Source organism: Chrysemys picta, chromosome 2 (assembly GCF_011386835.1).
Source record: "Chrysemys picta bellii isolate R12L10 chromosome 2, ASM1138683v2, whole genome shotgun sequence".
Classification (NCBI taxonomy): Eukaryota; Metazoa; Chordata; order Testudines; family Emydidae; genus Chrysemys; species Chrysemys picta.
Genome location: NC_088792.1, coordinates 201239218 through 201263951, shown reverse-complemented (window position 1 = coordinate 201263951; position 24734 = coordinate 201239218). Strand labels below are relative to the sequence as shown.

The window sequence follows — 24734 nt, the reverse complement described above, 5'->3', positions numbered from 1 at the left end:
TAGGCTTCATTATTACCATTTGGTACCAGTGTGAAGGGGGTTGTAACTGATAACTGGCTGTTTACACATTCCATGCATGTAGCTTTTGAGGTCGATTAGAGTTAAACATGGAAGAACTTTGGTTCACTCAGGCCTAGTGACACCAACAGGAGGAAGCAAAAGAATAGGATTTGTTTGTTTGTTCTTTGCAAATGAACAAATGAAGAAATGAATGAAAACCCAAAGCCTTATTGTTCAACCAAACATCTTAAGTTGGCTGCAGAGATGAAAAGCACCATCCAGTTGCACTTAGGCAAGAGAAAATGAGCCTGACTATTTTTACCATTCCACAGAGGGTGGAAAATGACAGTCTAAGAGAATAAGTGAAAAAGGGAGCCTGGTCAAGTGGTTAGAGCACAAGACTAGGCCTTGAGACTACATTTCCTTTCTTTGCTCCATGACATTTTTCAAGTTACTTAAGATTTGCATGCTCTAGTCTGCCTACATGTAAATCTTTTGTGAACTTTGATATTACCAGATGTGGGAGCAAAAAATATAAACAAGTACTGAAAATGTTGAAGAACAGGAGGAAGAGGATGTCCTTGTTGTTTTTTCCCTGAGCCAAAAAGTCAACATCATATCATTGGATAGAGACTGTCAGGCAAGCATTTCTAATGGAACTGACCTTATTCAGAGTTCTGGAGGGGTTTCTAGTGCATCTTACTTCATTCACAAATATATGCGGCCCTACGTAAACTCAGACAATGGCACCACAGACCTGTCCCTAAGCTTTTTCCCTCAAAGAGCATTCAGCTTCTGTTCACGCAACAAAGAAAATATGGTATCTAAAAAAAAATCTACTTTTTTTTATCATCAATCATTGCATGAGGCTTTTATCTCATTTCTTGTAAGTCTGCTCATGGAGGTCAATCATTTTCAACTATTAATAACAGACTCTTGTCCAGGATTAAGTAAAACAAGAGTCATCATTCTGTAGAAAAGCATCCAGTATTTTATTTGTCAAACTCAAAAGAGGGGTGGGGGGGAGATTTGAAATGCTGTAACTGCAAAGTAATAAAATTTGAGTCCCTAATTCTCAGTTCCTAATTCTGTAGTATCAAATACTCTGAAATTAAAAAAAAAGTAGGCCACACCAAATAGAAATATGGACAAAGTACCTATTTCATGACAACAAAATGCTGGCATACTCTGGAAAAAGTAACCCTTAAATACTACTTGGCATATCTTCATGAGGACGGAAGAGCAGGAATTTCAGAACGGTTAGTCATGCCTTAACCTTGCATTTTGAAATCCAACCCTTTTAATTTTTTTTTCCAATTCTTACATGTATTACACTTCATATATTTAAAATATCAGTAAGCATGTGAAAATATTGGCTTCAAACCCCCAGCATTTTTCATTCAGAATTGTCTGTTACCAGCACTAAAATACAACTGGAGCAAAATCCAAGTACTCAAGGCAACTGATCTGACTCCTTTTGTTCAAAAAGCATAATTTTTGCCCCTTACCATCAAGATTCTTAATTCTCCAATTGCCCTGTTCTCCAATTATTTTCTATGTTGGCTATTTTACAATCGTGCTCTTTTAGGGTATGCCTGCGCTGCAATAAAAGACCCACTTCAGCTGACTGACGCACACAGGGCTTGAGCTGTGGGGCTATAAAATTGCAGTGTAGATGTTCAGGCTCAGATGGGAGCCCAAGCTCTGAAAACCTGCAAGTGGGGGGGGGGGGGTGTCTGTCTCAGAACGCAGGCTCCCACCTCAGCACAAATATCTACACTGCTATTTTTACCCCTAGCCTGAGCCAATTCACCCGGGTCGACTGAGACTGAGTACCAAGGATTTCTTTTATTGCAGTATAGCTGTACCCTTAGTCACTTCCATAGATCTTCATATATAGGAGACACTGTACCTACTGCTGTTGCTCTATATACTCAGCAGATTTTTCAGAGACACCGATAGTGCCATCTGTTCCCGCCAAAAACCTTACAGCTATTTATCATACAAAAATTTTTTAGATTAAACTTACTAAACAAATCCTAAATACGTATCAAACAAAATAATCAAACATGACAGCCATTAATCCCATACTGATGTTCCAAATATGTTTTAATATGAGACAGCAGAGAAAGCTTGGGCTACACCAGGGACCATCAAATTGTACACAGGCTGTCAACACCCTAGGACCAAAAAACGTAGTTTATCCTTGCAACGTAACTGTGCAATCAGATTGTAGCCAAGTCAACTCAGCCATGCAATTGTTGCCATTGGCACATAGCTCCTAATGCAATGCATCTCAGAACAAAGCAAAGTGCCATTTCAGTCACAACATATAAAGCGAAATGATACATGAAGGGCCCTGTATAAAAATAAAGACAATTCAAAATAACTATTATTTTCTCAGAATGAGACAATTCTGTAAAGGCCCATGGACTAAATGCACTCCTTTTATTTAACTTCTACATTTAACAGAGTATGAAGACTGTATAAATTTACTGGCTCTTCTTGGCATCTTTGTAAGCAAAGAACTGAGCTGTGCGCTTTTGGATTCCAGAAATGCACAAATCAAAATGTCTTGCTGTTTGTTTTTCACAAACTAAATGCCTCAAGGATCAATTTATTGGAGTAAAAAATTATGGCACTCTGACCATCTAGGAACTGAAATGCTGTCAGAAGACCCAGGGCAAAATCCTGGCCCTTCTGAACCCACTGAAAGTTTTACCACCCATTTCAATGGAGGCAGGATTTCACCCTAGATCTTGTGTTATTTCAGGCCTTGTAGACTTTATAAAACCTGAAAGATGTATACTAGCAACTGTGTCATAGAGAAGCCACTACAAAGGAATTAATCTAGAACACCACCATATTCTTCTATCCTTAAAGCTTCTGGACATAGAGTAAGTAAGCTGCAATTATCACCGGATCAAATTAGTCAAAAGTGTTATTGGTTCTGCAACACAGTATTTACTGTTTATCTTAATGAAATTGTTGACCGGAAAGGGTAAGGCAACATGCTTATGGTGATTAAAGAATGTGGAATCCCATTTTACTCTAGAAAGTCTGTCCCTCCTGATAGGTAGTAAACACACATCCAAATTAAGAAAAAAACACCTTGTCTGAAAGATAAGCTCATTAGCATAGCAAACAAACCAAAAATAAATCCTCTTATGTTCTGCATTTGTTTGTTACTCAAGTATTTGTATATAACTGTAATGTGATTATGAAGTAATTTGAGAGGCGTTTGGAGGTCAGGATATTGAGTGTCACAGAAGTATTGTATTAATGCAAGATCAATATTTATCCTTAAGTATTACCTGAAATACATGACCCTTAAAGGATGAAAGTAAATGTTCTCTATTGGCACAATCCCACAAGTTAAGCATGCTTGGTACTTCACAGGATTGCACCTTATATGAATTGGGACATAACTGACAGCATTACTCACATTGCTGTATGCAGTGCTGTTGTAGGCATGTAGGTCCCAAGATATTAGTAAATTTAGTAAATTCTTCTCTTAGTACCTTCCCAGACCTGAAGAAGAGCTCTGTGTAGCTTGAAAGCTTGTCTCTCTCAGAGGGTGACCAGAAAGCATGTGTGAAAAATCAGGAAAGGGTGGGGGGTTAATGGTGCCTATATAAGAAAAAGCCTAGAATATTGGGACTGTCCCCATAAATTTAAGACATCTGGTCACCCTACTCTCTCACCAACAGAAGTTGGTACAATAAAAGATGTTACCTCACCCACCTTGTAGGGATAAAAATTTGAAATATCAAAAAAAAAAAAAATTGCAGAACAAAAACATTTCAGATTCAGAAATATCAAAATGTTTTCTTTCACAATTTTAATCTGAAACAACACTTTCTGACATTCTCAAATTGAAATGTTTTGCCTGAGACACAAGAGAGAGAAAAGTTGCATTCTGGGAGATCTGGGTTGGCCATGGAGCAGGGTCCATAAGAAAGAATGAGGGCATCATGGAACAAAGAACCACAACTCCCAAGAAACACAATGGCAGCTTAGGCAGATGCAGAGATTAACGTTGACCAGACCAGAAACAAGCGTTTAATTAGAGGCTGACCTAATGCAACACATTTCAATTAGATTTTCCCAATAGAAATTTCAATTAAAAAAATCATCTCATTTTCCAATGGGAAAATGTTTCTTCTGAAATGTTTTGACCAGTCCTACTTATTAAAAACAATACCATGTGCAGTTGCCAAAACAGGAATTAAAATATAAAAACAGAATGGAAATTTAACAAAAACTTAATTTGGGAATATTAATAGCATGTACTCTAAATCATTAATTCCGAGTTTCTATATAATCCTACACTCATCTTCAAAAGGGGATGCTGAGATTGATCACAACTGTCTGGGCAGACTCTAAAAAAAGTAAACTAAAAACAAAGAAGGACTCAGACCACTACATTTTCTGTGGCTGTAGAAATTTTTTTCAATAGGAACCAATGTAAACCTATATAGGGTTGTCTTTTAGAGCACAGAAACAGACTGAAATAAGAGCTCTGGTGTGGAGAATATGTAAGGCCCTATTTTTAAATGTATTTGAAGGCTTCACAGAGAGTTTAGCACCAAAGCACCACAGACACCTGTTTGCCATAGGTTAAAGACGACAATGATATAAGCATGAAGGGCAAACAGCAGCAATCACTACAGATGGATGTCAGTGGTAGGATACAGCCGTACTTTAAAAATGTAATTTAGCAGTTAACACCACAAACTGTGACTCAGTTTAATGTTTTGATTTAGGGGCAAAGGAATTGCCATATTGGATCAGACCCATGGTCCATCTAGTCTAGCATTTTACTTTTTACCATTTATATGCTCTAATTTTGTTTCCTTGTTTATAAAACTACTTAAACATTGTAGGAGGATTTTCTATCATTTCCATATATGTTATTGATGAAAAAATACATAACACTCTAATTAAAACTTAGGCATTGCCTCTACACATAGGCAAAGTTTTAGGTACTGACAGTAAAGCCAGCATGCTCAGTTCGACAGTGGGGCAAGTTTAAAAGAAAATTAAAATGGAATCAGAGTAGACAGGCCCCAATGATACCCCCTTGGTATCATTTTAAAATTTTAATCAAATTTGGAGCCAAATCATCACCACCATGAACATAGAAACAAATGAGTGGCAGGTGACAGAAGCAGAGGGGTAATAAACTCAAACATAGGCAAAGCTTTGCAGACTTTGGAGCTCAGTGCAATTCAGATTTTCCCATAACAAACTTATGGGACGAGGACCAGATTGCTCTGTAATTTCCAAATTTATTTTCCTGGAACATGTACAATTTCTCAAAATCATGACAGGACACATTTTCTGAGACCATTGGACAAAACAAGAAGTCTGAGAAGGTTGTTTCAATTTACAAAAAATAATGTCTTGATGGTCACTTAAGGCATGTCTACACAGCAAAACAAAAACAAAAAACAAACAAAAAAACCCTCCAAACCTGTGGCAGCAAGCCTCAGGGCCATAGTCTACAGACTGAGGCTCGCACTCCAGTGCTAAAAATAACTATGTAGATGTTCCAGTTCGGGCTGGAGCTCAGGTTCTGAAGCCGAGGAAAGGCAGTGGGTCAGAGCCCAATCTGGAACGTCCACATAGCTATTTTTAGCACTGTAGCGTGAGCCTTGAGAGCCTGAGTCTATAGACATGGGCTATGAGAGTCGCTGCTATGGGTGTTTTTTTGCAGTGTAGACATATCCTTAGAGATGTGACTATCATAGCAACTGTAATTATTTCAAAACAAACTATTTCTTTAAAAGAGAAAATGTATAATTTAGTCTGCAAATTTTAAGGCAATTTGAGAATTTTTAATCTATGTGTAAACCCAGACTGTTAGCAGCTGATGTCAAGCAGTTAGTACAGAACAGTATTACATAAGGTCTTGGAATTAACCTATGAATGTGATGAGATGATAATTTGAACATAAGAATACTCATACTTTGTCAAGTATGTCAATACTTTGTCAATCCTGTGTCAAGAGACACTTGTGGTACCAAAGAAACTGCTCCCGATTCTCAACCTGCCCCAGCCAAAATGTAAATTGGAGAAGGCTGTGAGCTGTTCTTATCTACCTACAGCAGCTGGTTATGGACCCTAAAAACCATGCATCAGCTAAGAATTGCTGTAGGGGAGCAGCACTCCATCCTGTTCCCAGCCCATCTCTCCCCACTTCCATCATGCCCTAATACTATGAGGAAGAGTGGAGTTTGGCATAGGAGAGTTCTGCTGTCTTTATGTCAGTTGATAATTTCCCTCTGTCAGGGGAAATCCCAACTGGCCACCTATAGCCATATTACATGTGTACAGGAACTAGGACTAAGAATCTGCTCCATAGTATTTATGTACTCAAAAAATTATGGTAAATTAAAAAAGAAATGTAATGAATGTATACAAAGTATTATCTGTATTGATATGTGGTAAGAGAGTCTTGTACTTCAGTATATTTTAATATAATTGAGAATATTTACATCTATTCTGATCACCTACTGAATATTTTTAAAGCAATCTTTAAACACATTTTATTTATTTTGTTTGTTTGACACTGGTCACAGATATCAATTTAATATATGCTAAGCAAATATTCAGAAAATTATATTTGCCTTTACTCAACATGGTGATTACTTTGTAGAGAGAAATGCTCTGCATGGTTTAACAATATTAATCACCTTCATATCCAGCTTTAAGTGTGGTAAAAGGATTATGTATTATTTCATGAAAGGCAGCAGACGAACGCTTGTTTGTATATTTCTAATCTCCTAAACATGCCTTTATAATGAACATTCATAACCCTTGTTGACATTCATCTGAAAGAACAAGTGGTTCTACAATCTCAGCAGTCACAAGTCAGCAAAATGATTACACACAAAGCCACTGATACATTGACCAAAATAACTTGTTGCAACTTATATGGGTCATGAGGATACTAAAATATCTGTTTATTTACCAGCACTATCAGTAATACCAGTGTAGCCCTTGCCAGTTTCCTAATATAGCACAGCCAACAGACAGCACAGAATATGATATTTTCAAGGCCAGACTAATAAGTGCTCATTTTTTGCAAAGTCTTTCTTTGCTTCTTGGCTCTGGAAAGGGAAATTTTAAAAAGAATATTACAAATCATGAGGATTTTGCTCACACAAATATGATGATCTTGCAGTCGTCTGATTATTTTGCACCCAACTCTTGACAAACTACCGTAAGTGTAAAGAATCATCAGGCATCTTGAATTGCTTCAGATCATGCAGTAAGTATACAAATCATTACCACCTTTGAGCCAGCTAAAGTAAGTGTATTGGGAAATGGTTTCTATGAAAGAAGCTATACAAAATAAGATAATGTCTGCATTATGCAACACATAAATTAGCTAAAAATTGAACCAATGTATGTTGCCTGCATAATCTTTCCCACTTTCTTTCTTCCCTTTATGAATGTAGGACAGAGTATCCTGTAGCAAACTATTCCCTGACTATGTAGCTATTAACACAAGCCATACATACATTTTGTATTTTACAGCAGGACTTGGTAATGATAAATGTAGGATAAAAATATACAGCAGTTTCACTTATGAGAAATTTGTAGCAAGAGGTGTGCTGAATTAATAAACACCAACAGGAAATTTGAGATATTTCTCTTACCTCTGTTTCTGTGCAGTGTGAACGTCCTGATTTACCTGTAGGAAAAAATTAAAGTTATTTTCAGATGGTTTCACGTAAAAGACAACAGCCAGCTCAGAACTAAACTCTTATTTAAGTCCCTTAAAACCACACTGACATGAGACCTTGCTATATCCAGTACAGATCCATTTGAACTGCTCAAAAAGTGCTTTTCTAGTCTGCTGCTTGAAGTCCATTTCAATCAAGAAAAAACAATTTAAAAATAATCAGCAGTTAACGTGGTATGTAAAAAGTGATGGTACTGTTTTCAGTAACTTAATTAGGCACTTCTCTGGCTTCCATCATGGTAACATGAGTGTGCCTATTCTTTGTTCCACTGAAATGTGTGATCAAGTAATATACCCATTTATGCATCACGTATATTTAATAAGAACAAAACCAATTTGTTTATTTTAAGCCTTCACAGCGCCTATTTTTATAAACATGAAGCTTCAATGCACTTGACATTATCATTAGATGTATGCGACTAAATTGTGTAAGCTTAAACTCGTAGCAGCAGCATATACCTATAGACAGATAGGAAAAAAAAATCTATTTCCTCATGCTCTAAGCCATATATCTAAACCCCAAATGGATTCATAAGAAAACACCAATCATTTTATTCATATCATTACTTGGGGGTAATAAATATCAATACAAGCATGATACATAAGTTCAAGCACAGAGAGACAATTAAAGTAGATAAGGTTGTTCTTCAGAACATCCTTGTAAGCCTCTCTCATCCAGTTTTCCAACATTTTATTAATCTAACACTATTTTTTATTTTGCCTGATTTGTGATTATTTAAATAATGATCAATAAATTGAAAAATTCCAGCCCTGCCTTTTTTTTTTTTTTTTTAAATGCAATGTGGCACTCACACAACCAAATTGTAATTCATGACCCTGAAGTTCAGCAGAATTAACTCTAGAAGAATTAGATAGAAACCTTTGCATCTTTCCCTACCTCCTTTATTCGGACAGCCAGAAACACTAACTAGGACTCCTCCTATGATCATACTGTATATTGAAAACATACATTACTGAATATGTCAAGTTAATGCCACAAAGCATGCTCAGGGAATCTATAACTGGCTGTAGTTAAGAACACTCTCTTTCTATAGACATGAAACAAAGCATGTTAATATACGTCATTATTCCTCCTTTCTCCCCCTTAACAACTAGATGTAAGGAGGAAAATGGGAATGGAGAAAAAAAACCACTGGATTTCTGTTTGTTTTCTTTTAAAATTAATATGGTTAGTCAAGCTCAGCAAGTTACTCAGCAAGTTAGATGCATGACAGCAACAGAATCCATCCATATGATAAGAGGGGAAAGCAGCTCTTAAGAATCATTTGGATTCAGGCCCAGGGTCTTTGGTGGCTTTCTTCCAACTTCAAGCAGCATGGACTCAGTTGATCTTAAGGAACCCAGATGAATTAAACTCTTAACACATGATGGACTATGGTACAGGGAATTCACTACATGTGCTCCTTTTTGCTGTGGTAAACATACTCAAATAGGACCACAAATCATGAAGAGAAGAAGTTGCCAGCTTCTGCAGAATGTCTCACAGCAGGAAGAAACCTCTGCAAGGTCCCCATCAGAGTTTTCCTTAATTTGTTCCACTGGGGAGGGAGGTGATGGGATTTGCTCCTCTGCACAACAAACAGGGATTCCACTTCCAGAATCACTGATTTCAGGGGATCTGCAGAAGGTCAGGGTCACTCAGGCAGAGAGGCATTGTGCCTCCACACTAACTCTGTAGCCCCCTGGCATTTCCTAACTTCTGAGTGATTGACTTTGCAACCTTAATAATTTTATTTTAACATAGTTTTGTAGGTGTACATTCCTAGGTTTTTTATAAAGCAAAGTAAAAAAAAACAGAAATTCCACCATGTGGGATCTTGACACCCACATGGTTCATCACCATGGCAGGAACCTTTAGATCTACCACACAGATCTCTGCCATTTAAGCTAACAGAATAGCTGATAGTAGTAGTATGTAGTTGTCCTCGGTGTGGAGCAGTACTAGAGGGGAATGGGACGCTATGTCAACGGGTTCACGGATATTTGCAACAGGGGAATGGTGAGACTCAGGGATCTTTGGTTCCATTCCAGGCTCTGGACAGGAGTGTGCTCTAGTGGGTCCTGACTCTTCTGTCCATTCCCCTCAAGTGTGAGCCCTTCTGCCCCATTTACTAGCACTGTTGTTCAGTCCTTAGGGACTCTGCCATTTAGTTCACCAGCATTCCCCTTAGAAAGTGGAGGAGAAATGTTGAAAACATATTGGCAAAGTCGCAAGGACCAGAGCTGCATAGAAAACTAGGAGTATTATTTAGCGTATTTCCTGCCAAGCTGGGAGAAAGAACATGCAGCTCAACCAACTGATTAGCATCATATCACCACATAGACGAGATCAAGCTGACTTGATGTGTGAAATTTAAATGACATACAAAACTGCCTGGGTACTAAGAAGATTCAACATACATTCAGATAAAATCTATTTTTATTTCTCAGCTAGTCACTTTTCATATTGAATGGGTTTGTTGAACATACCCTTAACGGGTATGAGACAGCTAGCTCGCAAAAATGTAAGTCATTCACCTTCACCTTGAATTGTAGCCAACATAAACTGAATGCTTAGCACTGTTTTCCTATATTAGCAGGCAGAACTCAAGAGTGTCTTTTAAAGACTGCTTTTAATTTTTTTTAAGACCATTATGATTCCAATTGAATCATGGAGGACCAACATATGTATACATGCACAGAGCATTTTTGGTTTCATGTAAGATGTACATGACTGTTACATTAAATAAATAGGACACAGTCACTAAAAATTTTAAATACAATTTAACTATTTTCTTAAACAGATGAATTTATTGATAATGCTGTTCCAAAAACATAAGGAGGTATTTTTCCAAAGCCCAATTAATAAATATCTCCAACAAATGTACACCCCAAACGTTAGGATACATGTTTTGTAAAAAGTGTATAGCATTCAATAATATACAGCAGTGTTTCCCAAACTTGGGACACCACTTGTTTAGGGAAAGCACCTGGCAGACAAGGCCGGTTTGTTTACCTGCTGCGTCTGCAGGTCCGGCCAATCGCAGCTCCCACTGGCCACGGTTCGCTGCTCCAAGCCAATGGGAGCTGCGGCGCAGGCCAAGGGACGTACTGGCCGCCGCTTCCAGCAGCTCCCATTGGCCTGGAGCAGTGAACCCCGGCCAGTGGGAGCCATGATCGGCCAGACCTGCGGACACGGCAGGTAAACAAACTGGCCCGGCCCGCTAGGGGCTTTCCCTAAACAAGCGGCGTCCCAAGTTTAGGAAACACTGATATACAGAAATCCACCAGAACTTCAAGTCACCAAAAAACTGGGCACAAGTTGAAATGACTCTCCAATGCTCCAACACATGAGATCTTTAAAACTACTTACTAGACAGTTTCAACTACTGTGAGCACAACAGGTGCATTCACTATTACATTTTAAAGCAATGTTCAGGTCCTAAGGGGATAAACTTGATATTTACAGTCTTAGCCAAAACTTCAATAACAGTTCAGGTGCCTCAACAGAGGCCCAAAGGTGTACAGATTGTCAAAATGACATTTTATCTAGTTCATCTCTGATACACAGTCTCAAGATACACCTTCATTTACCTTTGATATATCCTACATACTTCCCCCTCAAGAGGAAGCACATGTGAATTTTAGAAGATTTCCTTACTTCACGTATGCTGACACCAGTACTTAGATTTATCATCACTTTTCAAGGCAGAATAGAGTTCCTTTAATTTCTCTGTGGTCTGTTTTTAAGGTAACAAATCTATAGGATGGATCAAGTTAGGTTATTTATCCCCTTTATTTGCAAATGCTCCAACTGGGCAACAAAACTTTATAAATTAAGAACAGACACCAACATATTTCTGTAAAGCTGCATAACATTTCAGATCTAACTACAATTATGCATAAGATCACAGAAACTGCCATAGTAGATAAAAAATTATTTGGGGACAAGTCTGTTACCCTTCTAAGTCCCCTCTATTTCTGCAATATTTCTTTGACCACGTCACCTCTCTCTTTGCATCTTTTTACTGACTCCACCTTCTCTATCACATAAAACATAAGCTACTTGTCTTCACTTTCCAAGCCATTAATGATCTATCCACACCCTACCTATCATCTCTAATTCATTATTGAGCCATTAATGCCCACCTCCAATCAGCCCATGATGCCAGCCTCCATCACGCAGTTGTTGCATGTTCAAACAGGCACCTTCATGCTTTCTCCCATGCCACTCCGCATGCTGGGTTAAAGGAAGTTGTACAATGCATATCCACATCCATGTAAATTGCTGAGCACCCTCAACTCCCAGATGAGGATCAGGATTACACAGGACTGAGTCTTAGATTCTTCCATCACAAATTCCCATTTGTAACAAACCTCCGCCCCACCCCACGCACCCCCCACCAACAAAAACGTCACTTCCCCTTCAATGGGGAAGGAACAATAATTGCTGCCGTATCCACAATAAGGCAACGCTCTATTTCTTTACCATAAAGAAAATCTAAAGACTTGTTTGAGCATTACTACCAAACAAATTCATTTCATATAGTTTAGATAATATATAATTTAACAAGATGCGTTGAAGCTATGTTGCTACTGAAGATATGCAGATTGAATCTGAAGCTTTTATTTTCATATTTGTGAGGAGGAACATATCAGCATAGACGAGAACTGAATTTTATGCTTACAAAAATTATGAACAGTGGACACGAGTGGTACAGTACATTAGCACATTTACATTTCACTGTGTACCACACAACAGCAGATAACAGTTTATGTTTCAGCTGACTATGCTCAGGAGATGCTTAGTACAACTAATTAGGATCATATCCTGCATGTGTAGCAAATATCACACCCCATATAATCTGTACAAATTTAAACTGATCAAGCGACTAACAAAAATAAATTGCTTACTGGAGGTCTTTATTAGGAAGGTGGAGCAAACCTGTACTCAGTTCTCTTTGGGATATTCTCTGATGGGCTATAGACAGGTGACTACCCATAAGGGTGACCTCTCACACAGATTTCACTGTATGAAGTTGCAGTGCTAACTTGCTCCAGAGACTTGTAGAACTGTTACTGTTGGGAAGCAATGGGAAATATGATTGTGCTCTTCTGCATTTCATTTACTCATGTATTAACCAACACAACAGCTTTCACTATCCCTGAAAGTGAAAAGGAACTGAATACGAATATTTTTTGTTTGGCCAGAATTGCAGAATCTGGACTACAGTAGTGTGATGCTATCAAAACACCTACAACAATAAAGAAAGACATAATTTACAGTCAGTCTAGTCATGTGATCATTCCTCCCTCCCTCCCACCCCCCAAGCATATTTGCAGCATTCACATTGGAACCCATACAGGATATCACTAACAACTACAACCCATAATCAATGTGGACCATATCCTGAAAGAATTTTTTCACAAACAACCCCCCAACTTCATCATCAGAAGCACTCAACAGACCAGGACCCACCAACTCAAAGCAGCAACAGACCCTGCCGTGACAACAGATGCAAAACCTGAAGACACATCTCCACTGCTACAGTGATCAATACCCTCCCTCCACAGCACACCTTTCAAGATCCATGGGTACTACACATGCCTATTACAACATGTGATGTACCTCATCCAGCGCACTAAATTCCCCGATAACAACTATGAGGGTGAAACCAGACAATCATGCTCTCAAATGAACTCACATAGAAAAATGATAAAAGACAAAAACACTTTATTACCAGTAGGCAAACACTTTTCATAAAATGATCACTCCATATCTGATCTCTCAGTCCTCAGCCTCAGAGGAAACATGCACAACACCTTCAAAAGACAAGCCTGGGATCTTAAATTAATAACTTTGCTAGACACTAAAAATCATGGGTTTTGGCCTGGTCTACACTAGAAAATTTGATCAGTTTAACTACATGAGTCAGGAGTGTCAAAAATCCACATACCTGACTGGCATTGTTAAAATGACCTAAATCCCTGTATACACAGTGCTGAGGTCGATGGAAGAATTCTCCTGTCGACCAAGCTACCACCTCTCAGGGAGGTGGATTGCCCCTACACCAACAGGAGAACCCCCACCGGTCTGAAGGGGTAAAACAAATAATCATTTTCATATTTGATCTCTTTAAGTGACGCACCTAACACAAGAGAGAAGTTGGTCCAATAAAGATCTCACCCACTTGTCTCTCTAATATCCTGGGATTGACATGGCTACAATTACACTACATACACATAATACAATGCCTTTTTAAAATGAGCCCAATTTATCAGTAGTCCATGCTTCTTTACAGAACAATTTGTGGGCCACTCCAGGGGCTAACAGTTCATGTTTCAAAAAGTTCCTTTGTAATTAATATCTGATGTGATTTTAGAAAACCTCTAAGACACACACACAAAATAACTACTGTAAGTGAGGAAATTCTATGCCTAGCAATACAGCTGAAACTCATTTTGGGTGCAACATTAATTTGCTGCTTAAGTACTATGCCTGCTTTCTTACAGTGTAAAATAAGTGTATACCTAAAGTAGATAATCATATTCAGACAGGATCAGCATGGGAAAAAAGTATTCTGCAATGAATAAGGTGGAACCATCAGAGCATATAGCATGATGTGCAATGAACTGCCTAACATGCAAGTCTGTGATTAACTGGTGAGAGTAACTCAGAAACATTCTAGAGTGGAGATGAAGTTAGAGGTCAAGAAAAATCTACCTTCAGTTTCTCAGGTACCACTCAAGATTTAAAAATCAGACACTCCAGTGATATTAAGTGCTGGCTAAAGATGTCCTCTGATTAACTAAATACAAAGGGAAAAATACATATTTAGTCTAATTAATAATGTCTCATGAATTTTTGCCCTCATTCTCCATGGCCACCATCTCCCATTATTGCCAATAGGGCTTCAGCCCAGTTTGTCCTCACTGAAGTTGGCTGCCGTTTCCTTCCATTCTGCATGTGGGAGTGAGGCTGTCCCATAGTAAAGATAGGAAATAATTCCCACCATTTCTAGTATGGCTGAAGCCAGGCTGCCCTCAGGCAAGATGGCCATACCAGGTAGTCGGAATGTGCAGGAGGCCAGAGAGAGGGAAGAGGAGTGCTGAGGAATTTAGTAGTCAGGGAACAGATGCAGCATTGTTAACCCCAAGTGTTTAGAAACTGTGAGTCAGGCCCCGAAATATAGTGAGATTTTAGAAATATAATATTTAGTTTGCCTTAGATTTTTGAGCCTTTAGGGTGCACACTGGTCACATTTTCAAGCTTCTCTCTGAAACTTTAAGGACAGGAAATTTCCTTTTTTAAATTGAAGTTGAGATTATGATGTAATCACTTGATTCCAGGAGCTGGAGCATTAAGAACACCAAATATTGAGAGACTTTTGATAAAACTGTGGGAGCTGGTAACACCAAGACTTGAGAGTGTTGCAGGGCAACGTGGAGAGGTAGGAAAAGAGACTACAGGTGCTGGGCAATATCGGGGAGCGGAGGAACATGTTGAGGACAGGAATAAAAATGAAATGGGGCGACAGACAAATATGGAGGGAGCAAGAGGGAGTCTAGGATGTGGCAGCAGATGTAGGGACAGCAGGTAAACTAGAAGGGGAAAAGGAATGTGAAGTCTGAGAGGAGACATTTATTGGGAGAAATCCTAATTCCACTGAAGAAAATGGGAGTTCTGCCATTGTCTTCAATGGAGCCAGGATTTCACCAAAGCTATTTACCACCATCCTAGTTTGATAATCCTGCAGCATATAACTGTATTCATCTTTCTTGTCAATTCATTACTTTTGCCCAGTCTCACGGTCTTTTTTACCTCTTATGCCTCCATTTTAAAAGTTTATCATCTTATTAATGCAATTTTGTTTGTTCTCTACCTTGGCTTTAGTTTTTGCATACTCTTAATTGCATTATATATCTGTCTGGCTTCTGTTACTTTGAAAATGTGTTGTGCTAAAATTCACATTTCATTCTCAATCATATTTTAATTATCTACATTTGCCAGTAAGACTAACCTGAGAGTGTATTTGAAGTGGGACAGTATTTATTAAGCATTATAAAAGTATTTTTATAAGCATTACTAAAGTATCAATCGCCCTGTGCTAACTCATGAATTCATCTAAAAGTAAAAGAGCAATGTCCCCCGTCCTAGTTCTTGTACCACAAAATTAAAAAAAGCCTTCTTGTGCTATGTTCCCAAACTTGTAGGATTAATCCTTCATAATTTATAGATATCTTCCATTCCCCTCATCATGTCACGTCTCAATTACTGCAACATCCTTTTCTCTGGCCTTGACAAATGCCATCTTGCTCCCTTTATATTCATTCATAATGCTACTGCAAATATCATTTTTCTTGCTGGTCGTTTTGACCATGTCACCCCGCTCTTTGCATCTCTCTACTGGCTCCCCCTACTCTATCACCTCAGATATAAGATGCCTGTCTTCATTTTCAAGTTCCTTCATAATCAATCCTCACTCTAGCTATCATCTCTCATTCACTACCAAGATGTCAACTCCCACCTCTAGCTGGCCCACAATACAAGCCTCCACCACCCATTTGTTAAGTTTTCAAACAAGCCCCTTCATGCTTTCTCCCATGATTCCCCTCACACTTGGGAGGAGCTCCCAGAAAACCTCCACAGAAAGCCCTCCTTATCCTCCTTCAAAACCTCCCTTAAAACTCTACATTTCTGTGATGCCTACAAAAAATTTGACTGCTGGTTAGGCTGCTGACTACCCTGATGACTAATATGGTCTCTAGTTTCCTGGTACTCCCCCATCTGTCTGTAATCATCTGGAGTCTCTTGTTTATACTTCGATTGTGAGTTTTTGGAGCAGGGACTTAGATATCTGCTCAGGACTAATTTTTAAACCCAACTGAGACTTGAACCAGATCCAAGCCCATCCAACCCAAGAAGGCTGAGGTGTTTTCCTACCTAACCCTTCCCTCAGAACCTGAGTCAGCACTGCCACTATCTCCTGCTCTTAGGGTCAGTGCAGCAGTGGCTGCGTCCTCGGCTCCTGCCAGTCGCAGCCCCCTGCTGCACCATGCCGACCCCATGGGCAGGAGGAGGAGAGCCAACCTGAGCATGAGAGGGTCAGGTTGTTTTCCAACTCAAACCCATAATTGTAGTCAGGTCCCGCTGGTCTTGGATTGAGCAGTAGGACTCTACAGGGACAGTATTGTTGTTCTTTGTTTATATATTGCTTAGCACAATGGGGTCCTGATCCAGGACTAGGGCTCCTAAGTGCCACAGTAATTCAAGTAATATATAATAACTATTCCATAAGAACATAAGAATGGCCCTACTGGGTCAGACCAAAGGTCCAGCTAGCCCAGTATCCTGTCTTCCGACAGTGGCCAATGCCAGGTGCCCCAGAGGGAATGAATAGAACGGGTAATCACCAAGTGATCCATCCCATGTTGCCCATTTCCAGCTTCTGGCAAACAAAGGCTAGGGACACCAATTTGGCTTTTCTTGTCTCAGAAATTTTATCTCATCATTGTTCCCTTTGATCTGGCATTCTATAGCAAAATCCTATTAACTTACCCTTTTTATTATCATTATTGTCATGATGAACCTACAATGTCTGAATCCTACAATTCTGCCAATATTTCCTAGAGCAGTAGGTTACATTTAGGCTAAATTACAGTAAGTTATATTTAAGGCTATTTCTTGCTTTTATATTTTCCTTTGATCTTGCCTAAAATCTCAATTGTTCATTATTTATTCCTCATTCCTTCATTGATTTGTCAACCCACCACATTTTGGTTATATTCCCTTGTGTGTGTACTTCAAGGTCACCCTCTATTTTTGTCAGGCTTCTTGCCTAAGTAATGTTGTAGACACATTACAAGGTGTCTTTTGGCAATATACTTCTTCCTTACCATGAAGTTTTTTGTCCTTTGCTTATTTGTCATCTCCCTCTCCAGTCTTGTCTACGCTAGAGTTTTTAGCCATCAATGTAGGGGCACTGGTGTGAACTCTTAGTGCACAGGGTATATCCCTGTAAACCATGATTAGAATTAATGGACTTTACTGGTATAGCTACACCAATGGCAAAAGCCAGTGTAACAAGGCCTAAGGTTCATGGTAGCTCTTTCACAGCTTAACACAAGAATTGTTTTTCTCTTCCTTTCTAGTGACTAGTGTCTGTTCCACTTCCACCCTACCCCATTAGTTGATATAAAATGATGCCTGCCATTCTTACCTGTCCACTCTATCAATGTACTGAGGACTACAAGTAACTATGAGGCTTTAGGATACCAAACTTTACTATCATTAAATAGCAGTAAGTCTCATTTCTGGATATGTTAAAATAAAAACTCAAAGTCAGAGATAATTAAACATTAATTTAAGCTTATAAGGAGTACTAATTTCTCAAAGCATACATACTTTCAAATATTAAAAGCAACAAATTTTAAAACCAAAACAGGGAATTCATGGCTATTCTGATGCATTTATCACAGTTCAGCGCAACTGTGCCTCTCCTCCCCCTCTATAGTTCCACAAGGGCACCCCATCTAGGCTTCCAGCTTTCCAGCCATCATCTCTCTTGGATGGAGACCAGCATCTCTCCCCCTTCTGACCAAGATATTTCCAGGCAGAACAATTCCTTGCCTTCTCTGGGTTATTTCCAGCAAAAGACAGTCTTCCTAAGCAGGCATGCTTCGCTTCTTTCCTCAGAGACGGTATACAATATAATTGCCCCAGTTACAAGTTACCACACAGTTCTAAGTAAGCACATTTTACTCTTAAGGTAAAAGCAATACACAGAAAACATATTAAAAATTACAGAAGGACTTGCACACATGCTAATAAGCTTACCAGAGATGTAACTCCAGCATGGGCTCTGGTAGGTGAGCTGTCCTTCAAAACCCCCACACACAGATGTTCCTGTCGTTTCGAATTCATAACACTCTTCTGCCCAGAACAGTAACCACACATGAATCTGTGAATCACTCATTTATCTGGTTAGGTTCTTTGAAGAAAACCTGAATATGTAATCAGCCAGACAACAAGTCTCTGCTCAACTCTACAGCTTCAAATGGATAGATTCCAGGTGTTTAATTTGCATTTCCTTTATACCAATATTTCCTAGGAAATCTACTTCATACGTATTGTCTCAAAAAGTACTTTGAAGTTCCTAATATCTCCCAAAGATTGCATTAATCCTCTCGTTCTCCTAAAGAAGTTCCATACAATCCCACAATACATAAACCATTTGCATTTTTAACATAATGGGCTTCTAAAATACTTAAGCTAAATTCAGTAAAGTTTAACTTAATTCAAAAAGGTTTGTTGAAAATATTACAGGAAATTGCCATCTGTCACACCATTTTCTTTCAAAGGGTCAATACTACTAGAAGTATGATGTCTTTCCTTTCTTTAAAAATAACCTATATATATTTTTCTAAACAATGTTTTTTGAAAGACCGATGGGAAAAAGCATTTCTTGCCATGAACTAGATCTGAAGTTAATAGGCCCCATATACTCCTTTCCAATATAGAGTCACACAAAGGGTGCAAGAAGGGCAGAACAGCAGAAACCATTCCCCTACAGTATACAGTCCGTGAAAACCACTCTGTAGTCAACACTCTACAAATCTTTTTGGGGTAGAGGCAAGGAGCACACATTCTCTGTGCTTCCATCAACTAGTGGAAGATTTTGAGGATTAAATGTGCATAATAATTAATGCTGGTCAAACGAGCAGTAATTCTCCACTTTGCCTTCTATCCGTGGGCGTGTGAGGTGGAGGATGGTGGAAAAGAACATCCACTGACATCACCGTTCTCTGGGAAGCCACACGCTCAGTAGAGAATGGGAAGGGAGCACTGTGGATGTGCCAGCCCTCATGATTGACAGCTGGAGACTGTCTTTGTGAGATTTTCAAACCACCGCTTGCCCCCTCCACAATTCCTCAAAGCCATCCCTCCTCTTTAGGAGCTCAATCCAATCCCCACTGAAGTTAACAGACACCTATACATTGACTTTATACAGGTATTGGATCTGGCCCTAAGGGAGCACGTAAAGGAAACTGAGACTTCGGAGTATATTTTTCCATCTCAAAGATTTTCTCATATGTAAGGAATATGTAAGCTAGAGCTTTTAATAACTAAAATTTGGCAGATCAGTTACAGCAACAACCTTATTTCTGAAAAGTAACCTTATATTTGTTCAACTCTAACACTGATGAATACATTGCCAAGGATTTAATATCAGTTTTTAATAGTCATATAACTGTCACCTCAACTATATGCTTGAGGTTTAAATAATATATAAGAAATGCTTATTCACAATAGCATTTATATAATGAAACATCTCTACACCAAAATGTTCTAATATTTCTCAGTGACCAGTTGCCCGTCTCTGAGATCTCCCTGACACAGTTTAGGAAGGCAGCAAGCCAGTCCCTGGTACCAAAAAGACTGAGAAACACTGATCTAACTTATACAGAGGTTTTGTTTTTATCTGCTCTGGCATTTTATCAAATGTTGCTATAAATTAATTTTTCATAAAACATAAGTAACGAAGGACAAACCATTTGAGTTAAACATATTTTGTACCTTCTTGGTTTCTGCAATTTTATATAAGAACCCACATATCTGTAGCATTTACATACTAGAGTAATTATGATTCACACTAAGGTGATCATAGTGGACTCAGCACTTCATTTCTGCTAGATTAATCTATTTATACTTATTACATTTTTAATGTTTATTTCTTCCCCATCTAGCAAACTGATGAGATTTGCAATATACTCTGAAGACAGTCAGGTACTTTATAGGCATCTCTAAAGCTAATTCTGTAATACTGCTTTATCTCTGCATTTGCTGTTCCATTAGCATATGCTATACTGACAGGCATGACTGATCACATCCTCAACAAAGCCTGAATGTTCACTAAACCAAGATACCATTCTCGGGGGACTCCTTTATTTGCCCATACACACAGGATTCCATTGTATACAAAAACAGCAACCAACATCCAATATTTGCTTCTTTTGATAAATTAAACCTGTACAATAAAGCTAGAATCAAATATGCTTATATGTATTACTACAGAAAAATAAAGCTTGGTGCAAGAGACTAGCTTTTGAGCTCCACATGTCCTGCAGGAATAAAGATGAGTAGGATGGACTAGCACCTAAATTCAGAATATCTTTGCTTTTATTCATTAGAAATTTAACAGAAAAAAATATTTTAAATGTTAAAAAATGTAGGATCCTAATCATTAACATAATGCACAGATAACTAAAACAAAGTATTTAAGAATCGTTTTCTCTTTTACGTACCTCATAGGACCCAACTTCAGAGTTATTTCTTCTGTACAAACTGATGACATTGCAGACATACACAGCTCTTTATGGTAGGTAACCCTGGGCCTGATCCAAAACCAATTTAAGTCAATGGAAAGGCTACAAATCATTTCACTGAGCTTTGGATCAGGCCCTTTATGCTCATCTGAACTAGTTGTGATACCATCAATTTCTGCAGGAGGAACAGAACAAAGCTGTGTTTCTTCGTTTTATATGCTAAGTCTAGTCAGTTTCATTTTAAAAATCTATTTATTTGTAAATTCAAAAATAGCTGTGTATTCCCCTAATGATGTAAGGCAGGGTTTGAAAAATCCACTTGCAGGAAGCTGTTCTGGAAAAATGTCATCAATTTCTGTAGAATCTGTTTTTTAATTTAAATAGTAATTAATTTCTAGCTTTTATGTTTGTGGAGATAACTTCGGTTTAATCTTCCAAACACAAACTAATGCAGTGCTGTCTTCCTAAGTCTACAGACAGCTCCAGTGCCTGTGCTACTGCTCATTGCTTCCGAAGCTACAGCAAAATGAAACTATGATTCTTGTTAATTTTCATTGCTACTAACCAGAAGATTGTGAGTAGCAATGAAAAGCTAGAATCAGGTTTATTTCATGCTATTGCTGCTTGTGAAAGCCATGAGCCAGAAGCATTACACCTACCCACTGCAGAGGAGGACCTTAAAACAGAGGCTGAGAGAATAGTACTAAAGAACGCACACCCTCAGAACACCTTGGCAGAATCCAGAAAGCTGAGGAAGAGGTATATTTTGCAAAACCACTCCCAAAAAATTACAACTGTCAGAAGGATATAGGGTGGGAGGGAGGAACACAGAGAACATTGATCCTTTTCAGCAGCCATGGGTGGTGTTGAGCGGAGGATTCAAATTTATCAGACACCTATCAGCTGGAGGCGGATACAAAAGATGGAGCCAGTGAGCAGGATCTAGGAATCCCAGCATCTTTCCTTTTTCCAGTATATGGGGAGGAAGAAGCATTGCCCCCTTGGCCACCTCCTCCACCCAATCTTTTATATCAATCTTTGGGTAACGGGTTTGGTTCTCTGGCTCTTAGGTGTATAGTAAGATTTTCAAGACCTAAACATGAGTAGGTAATATGAATAGATGTTTGAGGGTGACACACAAAAAATAGGGAGAAGACAGGGAATAAAATGTAGGAAAAGAGAGAACATTATATAAGGGGTTGGAGGGAAAAATGGAAAAAAAAAAAAAAAACTAGGCCTTGTCTATACTAGGATTTAAAGCATGATACACCTCTACCCCGATATAACGCTGTCCTCGGGAGACAAAAAAATCTTACCGCGTTATAGGTGAAACCGTGTTATATTGAACTTGCTTTGATCCGCCGGAGTGCGCAGCCCCGCCCCCCCAAGCACTGCTTTACCGCGTTATATCCGAATTCATGTTATATCGGGATGTGTTATATTGGGGTAGAGTTGTATTAGCTAAGCAATACATTTTAGAAGTCTAGTGTAGACAAGGCACACTACATTTAACATGAGATAAACTGGTCAAGTTAAAGCCTAATGAGGAGCCTGAGCTTTACATCACACTTTAATCCTTGCCTAGACAGGGCCTTACTGAAGGCAACTAAGAAAAAGATATATCATGATCTGTTATAAGAAAGAAAAGAGGAAGTGGAGTGAAGCCAGGAAAGGAAAGGAGGTATAAACAAAAACAAGAGAGATGTAATAAGTTAATACATTTTCTGAAAAAATGTCTGATTGAAAATGTGCTTCTGCAGTGCACAACTCTCTTCCTGTGTCCCTGCAAAATGCAGGGGCTGGTTGTGGAGGTTTTGTCCCACTGGTTAGTAGGAGTTGTGTAAAATTTTCAATTGATGTAATATCAGACTTTTTATTTATTTATTTATTTAAAAAGCATTCCAGATCAATTTTAAATTGGAATTTCCGTTAGACTAATATCACAAGATTAGGTCTTATTTTTCACCCTATGTATTTTGATATTTGTATGCACCCTCACTAGTTCCAGACAGGATTACTGTAATTCTCTGCCACTGTTTGTCCAGACAGGCATCTTTTAAAAGACTTCATTAATTCATAATTCCAGATTAGTATTCATGTTCTAAATGCTTAATTTATGTTACTCCCATTTTGAAGACTTTATATAATAATCCTCTGTCTTATATCAATTTTCAAATCTTGATTCCTATTAAGGAATTTCACTGACATTTACTCTTATCATGATGTGGACTTTTGGGATGCTATTATCTGTGAGATCTGCTTCACTTTTATATCCTTCATACTGACGGTTTTAGATTTCATACAGAAATCAAGTTTCGTTTACATAAAAAAAGAGCTTATAGGCTTTTTCACTTATGAACATGAGCTTTGAAACTCCATGAACTTAAAAATTTGATGACAACTGAAAATACATTATTTCTATAAGCTTTAAAATACCTAGTGGTATGTGCTATGTCACTGGCAGATATAGATTGTTTTGATATTTGGCTAATGTTACCATACCTATCTATAACATCAATCTATTTCTGGTGAGTGTTCTAAGATGCTGATCTGTTTTCAAAAATGTTTTAGGAGAGGTAATATAATCAGAGACATTTGAAAGGTACATCTTATAAATACTTATAATATGGTTTTATATTACTCATACACCAAAATATACATTATACACTATAATTATACTCCATTATAAAATACTGCACATACATATTGTATATCTGTGTGGGCGTCATACATTTAAAATATATTTCATATCCTGTATGTTCTACCCTGGATATCAAAAATGCATACAAATAAGCTTTTATTATATATGTTATAGTATTACTCCCTAACCACTATATGCCTCTGTTAATTTGGTCTTCTCCCGAAAAATTTACTACTTTTTTTTTATGCCAAATGGCACAAACAAAGCAACAAAAGAAGGCATACACCGTTAATACCTCCTCCTCCCCCTCAACATTCAGTCCTCCGAACACTGTGCACGGTCTCTCTGACAGCTGCTCTCTTTGTTTTGCTTTGCAGCGCCTTCCCCCTCGTCATGCTGACCTACATGGGCAGCTTTCATCGATTTCCCTTCTCCAGACTCCCTCTCCCACCAGCAGAAGGATTCTGATTGAAGGAGCCGCCGGAGCTCTCCAAATCAAGTCAACACACACACCCTTGTGTACCTGGGGCACTGTTAGTCAGTCCAGCTTGGTAGAACCAGTGCAGTGTTACACTAGACAAGCTATCGCAAAGAAAGCCACTGAGTCCGATTTGCTCTGACCCCTTCTAAAGTGCAGCACACACACACCCCCTGGGGCCCCGCCTCCCCGAGCGGTCCGGCTATAATTCTCTGCCATTCTGCGGGCTCTGTGCTGCTCGTCTCCGCAACAACCACGATGGGGGGGAGGGGGAGACAAGATGTACAGTAGGACCCAACATGGGAGACCCCTGACCCAAGTTCAATACAGCCATTTATAGCAGGGATGGTGAAATGTGACATTCACACACAGCGGGATTCACACACAGGCGAACCAGGAGCAGAATCGCCGTGGCCGCAGGCGGACGGGTTCTGGGGAAAGGGATTTACTCCCAGTGTGAACGGGAAAGGATGGGGGGTGGGGGGGGGACGACACCAGATTCAGTTCGGTGCGGCTGGAGGGGGGAAGCCGGGTGC

The 24734-nt window shown here is 38.8% G+C and overlaps 1 protein-coding gene and 1 long non-coding RNA gene across 10 annotated transcripts in view; one reads left to right on the top strand and one right to left on the bottom strand.

Annotated features, from left to right (window-relative positions):
• The window catches only part of SPIRE1 (spire type actin nucleation factor 1), a 172077-nt gene that overhangs the window by 146069 nt on the left and 1274 nt on the right, over positions 1–24734 (bottom strand). For 8 of the 9 annotated variants that reach the window (XR_006172795.2, XM_065585230.1, XM_008164398.4 and 5 more), the window contains exon 2: positions 7668–7702. Coding sequence is in view for 6 of the 9 variants with exons in the window: in XM_008164398.4 (XP_008162620.2) it covers positions 7668–7702 (35 nt within the window). In the remaining 3 variants the exon portion in view is untranslated. Of the gene's footprint in view, positions 1–7667; positions 7703–24243; positions 24342–24734 lie in introns of those variants that run through there. The other variant, XM_042843142.2, reaches the window with a different exon arrangement.
• LOC135981683 (uncharacterized) lies at positions 7024–24540 on the top strand. The gene is made up of 2 exons (XR_010598821.1): positions 7024–7276; positions 24098–24540. It is a non-coding gene; the product is annotated as an uncharacterized LOC135981683 (long non-coding RNA).